The sequence below is a fragment of the Dunckerocampus dactyliophorus genome, chromosome 3, assembly GCF_027744805.1.
Source record: "Dunckerocampus dactyliophorus isolate RoL2022-P2 chromosome 3, RoL_Ddac_1.1, whole genome shotgun sequence".
In the NCBI taxonomy this organism is placed as follows: domain Eukaryota; kingdom Metazoa; phylum Chordata; class Actinopteri; order Syngnathiformes; family Syngnathidae; genus Dunckerocampus; species Dunckerocampus dactyliophorus.
The window spans coordinates 142906-148905 of record NC_072821.1 but is presented as its reverse complement, the minus strand read 5'-3'; the positions used below and the strand labels follow the sequence as shown (position 1 = coordinate 148905).

Genomic DNA, 6000 nt, shown 5'->3' with positions numbered 1-6000 from the left:
ATACATTTAGAAAGCCCTCGGCTCATGTGACAGGTGATGAGGCTTCTTTTATTGGAGGCTGTTTTTAGCATCCCACCAATCGTCCCACTGAAGCGTGCACTGGCCGACGAGAAGACGCATTTAAAGGTACGGCGAGCACGTGTTTAGAGAAGCGCTTGAATGTTAGCGGACACAAAGCTCAGTTGGAAATGGAAAAGCTGATTATGCTGATTGCAGGAAACATCACCGTGCATGCATACGACATGTGCACAAGCCCACGGAGGATATCCAGGACTGTGTGTGTGTGTGTGTGTGTGTGCATGTGCGCGTTCATATGTGTGTGTGTGTTTGTGGGGTGGTGATAAAGACTGTGTGAGTGGCAAGTGTACACGGATAGCCTCGCATCAACTGCCAATATGTTGCAAGGCGGCGGTAAACGGGCCGGGGCCTCGGGGGAGGGCTGCGGCAGAGCGGGCCGCCAGCAGACGGAGAGGAAAACAATTTCTGGTGCCAATAACCCCGAGCGGCACAGATGAAAAATGTTTTAATATTTGCAGCTGCTTTATGGCCGTCAGCGTGACAGTGATGGAGTTGGTGGCAGCTCTTCCTTGTTAATGTCATCCTCCGTCTCAGCCTGTCACTCGCCACCGTCCACGTTTGTGCGCAATTGATCTTTGCCTCCCGCCAACACCCAGATGTGAGCCGGCCCTATCCCCACCTCATGCTGTCTCCTCTCCAGCCAGCCTTTGTGCCACCTGCCCCCCCACTGGCCTCCAGGTGTCACATCAAACCTGGCCAAACTCAAAGCGTCCCTCCTCTGGATAATCAACGCTCGTCTTTGCATTTGATTTGGATTTGATTAGTTTGCATCGGCAGCAGGATGGAAGGCATAAATGATATGTGTGTGAATGCAGATTACTAGCAGTGATGTCATCCTTCCATGATTTCTCTGTTTAAATCAAACGTCTAGTCGTGCTACACCACATGACTAGAACCAGGATGTTGTACAAACTAATCACACAATGTTAATAACTTTCAATCAAAACTGAGTATTACTGGAATGTTTGATGCAGCTGTAGGATTGGACCTCACTAGATTGTGCAGGTGTGCCTAATATTAGGGCTGGAACATGTAAATGTATGTGCTTCTACTGTATGCTTGCATGTTCCTTATATGCCTTGACTGGGGTGCACCGATTACAAGTTTCTGGCCAATTACAGATCTTTGAAAATCCTGACCTACTGATTCCAGTTGTTTGAAATAACTGACAGCATACACCTTCAACGTTCAATCTTATTTTGTAGAAACAATTCAAACAAAACTTGCACAAAGGTTTACACTGCAGACCTGATTTCAGCCTCTTACCAAAATAAATTGCACAATGACTGAAAATGGCTGCTCGTCCAGTGCCATGAACTCTCCATGAACCTTAGCTGGATTGCTAGCTGTCAGTCTGGCAGAGGAAAAGAGGACAGTGGCTGACTTTCAGACTTTTGATTGGTGGATAAGATCACAGTGATAAGTGATAAGATTGGCGTCGATCGCCGATCCCGCAAAATGAAGGAAATGGTCGATTGATTGATTGAGGTCCTTGGTGAGCAAATCAAGCGCACTTCAGCTTCATGAATGCCCCCCATTTGAGGGTGCATTGACACTTGTTATTTTTGCTCCGGTTACAATGGAGCAGAGTCCATTTGCTCTGATCGTACATTTGGTTTGGTAAAGTGGGAATGCAGAAGGACCGGATCAAACGGCGGGACTGAGACCACCAGAGAGATGGGCCTCTGTCTGCCTGCCATTGGACTCAAGTCCTTAGTGAGGCAAGTGTGAATGCAGACAACACCAACGCACCATAACAGCTGCTATGATGTCACCAAAGGCGAGCATAACGAGGCGACGCCCATGGACCGGTGCTCACCTGTGTAAATCAGCCTTGCACCCGACGGTGTTCCAACCCTAAATGAGAGTTGAGCAGCTGTAGCCGACAAGCTAAAAGCCCGAACTGGCAACAACTTGTCCAACTAGATGAGAAAAATACTCAATTCACAGGTTATCAGGTAGCGCTTTATATTATCCATCCGCAATGGAAAGTAGTCCCATTTTTGTTTGAAATGGTAACTTACACATTCTAGGCCAGTGAAGGCATCACGATCAGCCTGAGGTTAACACTTCAACTTAAGTTTAAATTCAGAAAACGTTCAAACTTGAGTTTCAAATCAGATCTCTTTGAGTTAACAAGAATGATTCATTTGACACAACTAAAATAGGCTGTCATGTTTTACAATGCCCCCCAACGCGTTTGACCCACTGTTGACCCAGACTTGCTCCCACTTAAAAGGTCAAAGGTTACAGTTGATGAGGCCCCCTGACAATGTAACCTCTAAAGTTCAAGGTCGTTCCTCAACGCTACATCAGTAGTACATGTAGAGCATAGTGCACACGCACATGAACGTGCACTCCAGCCTTCAATTAAAGCAGTACAGGCCTCATGCAGGCTGCTTGGAGACGAGGCGGCCCCCTGCTTGTCGTCTGTGTGTGGGGGCTGATATGTAATCTGGTGCCAGGCTGGTGCTGCCACACTGGAGGTCTCACCTATAATGGCGGGCCACCCCGCCGAGACCAGACCCCTGCTGGGGGTGTGACAGGACAGCAGGGCTGTTTCTCCCAGCGTTAGCTCTTTTTTTTGCCAATGCATTCTGGGAAAAGATCACAACACATATGAAATGTGTCTAATAAAGTTTAAGGGGTTTCTTACTGGGCATTTTCATGCTACATTCAAGCGCACTTTGCAAAATGAGATCTACAACATTTTCCATTGATTTACTGGCTTTGATTGGCCACTTCATTAGGCACATAATAGAAGATCTGTAAACATCTTAAGATCTAAAGTGCAGTTCCAAACATGTCCAATTTGAACCTGATCCAAAGAAACCTCTGACCTGTGTTGTGTGCGGGCGTGGTGGACAATGTACCCCCCGGCCCCCCAGTGGAATACAAGTATAATGCAATAATAAATCAGAGTGTTGCTCTCCTGCAAGAAGTATGTTTTTATTTTCCATAGCTTCCTCTCTAGGTCTCAGTTTGGTCATTTTCTCCGACTGGCAACTTCCCAGCATCTCCACTGCGCGGCCTAATTAAACTGCTTAATCAGTTAACGAGCGCGGCGAACACACTTAGCGGGGAATTAAGCGCGGCGAGATGGAGGAGACGAGCGGCTGAAATGCTGAGGAGACGTTTTGTTCATCTCCTGTGTGAAATAAAAGAGGAGATGGCGTGGAGGAGAGGAGGCCATAAAGGAGCGCGTGGAGGGTGCCCAGCGCTCCGCCGAGGACGTGCGAGCCAATGGAGACGCGCCTTTAAATGGGAAACGAGCCGTCTTTGCAAAGAGGAAAATTAAAAGCACTTTTCTGTGATAAGCAGAGGGGAGGCAAGGGAACAAGAGGAGGTGGAAAAACAATGGCGAGATGCAAGCGTACTCCTTCACCACATCTTTATGGGTGGATCAGTCGCACTTAACAGACCTCAGCCACCAATTTATTGGCAAGGCTTTTTTGGAACAGAAATACAAAACAGCTTTAATGTGTCATAACATCAGAGAAAATGGCTTTTAGCTTTTCCCAAAGACGTCTTTAAACTACGCCTCCAAGCTTCATTGCTCCGTCCAGCTCCCTTTCTGCTCCTCCATCATCCAACATCATCCCGTATCATTTGCATCATCGAGCATCATTTAGCATCAACCAGCATCATCCAGCATCATCTCGTATCATTTGCATCATCCAGCATCATCCAGCATCATCTAGCATCATCCTGCAGCATCCGCATCATCCAGTATCATCCGGCATCATCCCGCATCATCCAGCATCATCCCGCATTATCCAGCATCATCCAGTATCATCCCTTACCATCCAGCATCATCCCGCATCATCCCGCACCATCCAGCATCATCCCGCACCATCCAGCATCATCCAGCATCATCTAGCATCATCCCGCACCATCCAGCATTATTTGCATCATCCCGCATCATCCAGCGTCATCCAGTAGCATCTAGCATCATCTAGCATCATCCAGCATCATCCCGCATTATCCAGCATCATCCAGTATCATCCCTTACCATCCAGCATCATCCCGCATCATCCAGCATCATCCCGCACCATCCAGCATCATCCCGCACCATCCAGCATAATCCAGCATCATCTAGCATCATCCCGCACCATCCAGCATCATTTGCATCATCCCGCATCATCCAGCGTCATCCAGCATCATCTAGCATCATCCTGCAGCATCCACATCATCCAGCATCATCTAGCATCATCCAGCATCATCCCGCATTATCCAGCATCATCCAGTATCATCCCTTACCATCCAGCATCATCCCGCATCATCCCGCACCATCCAGCATCATCCCGCACCATCCAGCATCATCCCGCATTATCCAGCATCATCCAGTATCATCCCTTACCATCCAGCATCATCCCGCATCATCCCGCACCATCCAGCATCATCCCGCACCATCCAGCATCATCCAGCATCATCTAGCATCATCCCGCACCATCCAGCATCATCCCGCACCATCCAGCATCATCCAGCATCATCTAGCATCATCCCGCACCATCCAGCATTATTTGCATCATCCCGCATCATCCAGCGTCATCCAGTAGCATCTAGCATCATCTAGCATCATCCAGCATCATCCCGCATTATCCAGCATCATCCAGTATCATCCCTTACCATCCAGCATCATCCCGCATCATCCAGCATCATCCCGCACCATCCAGCATCATCCCGCACCATCCAGCATCATCCAGCATCATCTAGCATCATCCCGCACCATCCAGCATCATTTGCATCATCCCGCATCATCCAGCGTCATCCAGCATCATCTAACATCATCCTGCAGCATCCACATCATCCAGTATCATCCGGCATCATCCCGCATCATCCAGCATCATCCCGCATTATCCAGCATCATCCAGTACCATCCTTTACCATCCAGCATCATCCCGCATCATCCCGCACCATCCAGCATCATCCCGCACCATCCAGCATCATCCAGCATTATCTAGCATCATCCCGCATCATCCAGCATCATCCAGGATCATCCAGCATCATCTAGCATCATCCCGCATCATCCAGCATCATCCAGCATCATCCCGCACCATCCAGCATCATTTGCATCATCCCGCATCATGCCGTGCTCCTCCTTGCAGGTTCATCTGCAGCTTGACACATCATATCTGACCAAATTGTCAACAATCATTCAAAAAGGCTGGATGCTGACTTGTAGAGTTGGATAGTCCTATCACCTTTCTCAGCTAATTGCCCTAATCCAGGCCTCTCAAACCCAACTCAACGAGGGCCGCTGGAGGTTCGGTCTGGGTGAGATTGGACCGCTGGAGGTAGGGTCTTGGTGAGATTGGGCCGCTGGAGGTAGGGTCTGGATGAGATTGGGCCCTGGAGGTAGGGTCTGGATGAGATTGGGCCGCTGGAGGTAGGGTCTGGATGAGATTGGGCCCTGGAGGTACAGTCTGGATGAGTTTGGGCCGCTGGAGGTAGGGTCTGAATGAGATTGGGCCGCTGGAGGTAGGGTCTGGATGAGATTGGGCCGCTGGAGGTAGGGTCTGAATGAGATTGGGCCGCTGGAGGTAGGGTCTGGATAAGATTGGGCCCTGGAGGTAGGATCTGGATGAGATTGGGCTATGGAGGTAGGGTCTGGATGAGATTGGGCCGTTGGAGGTAGGGTCTGGATGAGAGTGGGCCCTGGAGGTAGGGTCTGGATGAGATTGGGCCCTGGAGGTAGGGTCTGGGTGAGATTGGGCCCTTGAGGTAGGGTCTGGTTGAGACCGGGCTGTATCGCTTCAACCAAGTGACTAATTTGCCAACAAACACTACTGCAAATTGTCACAATCCTGAATTATGGTAGACCATAAGTGATAAAAAATAAAACATAATTCTGAAAATATAATATTGTGGTTCTCTTGAGGTGCCCAAGAGGTAGTTGTTTAAAGAAAGTTTCTCCTTATA

At 48.9% G+C, this 6000-nt stretch overlaps 1 protein-coding gene across 1 annotated transcript; it reads left to right on the top strand.

Annotated features, from left to right (window-relative positions):
• Window positions 1-2576: 2576 nt before the first annotated feature.
• Window positions 2577-5042, top strand: LOC129178469 (histidine-rich glycoprotein-like). Its single transcript, XM_054770743.1, has 4 exons — window positions 2577-2615; window positions 3760-4008; window positions 4098-4633; window positions 4715-5042. Exons 1-4 carry the CDS (start codon window positions 2577-2579, stop codon window positions 5040-5042), a joined length of 1152 nt encoding a protein of 383 aa, XP_054626718.1.
• Window positions 5043-6000: the final 958 nt, after the last annotated feature.

Excerpts from the sequence above, each read along its gene's own strand:
- LOC129178469 (XM_054770743.1), top strand. The coding sequence starts at position 2,577 with ATGGCGGGCCACCCCGCCGAGACCAGACCCCTGCTGGGG. Across the intron at positions 4,009-4,097 it reads ATCATCCCGCATCATCCAGC|CATCATCCCGCATCATCCAG; the intron begins GTCATCCAGTAG and ends CTTACCATCCAG. Across the intron at positions 4,634-4,714 it reads GCATCATCCAGCGTCATCCA|CATCATCCCGCATCATCCAG; the intron begins GTAGCATCTAGC and ends CTTACCATCCAG.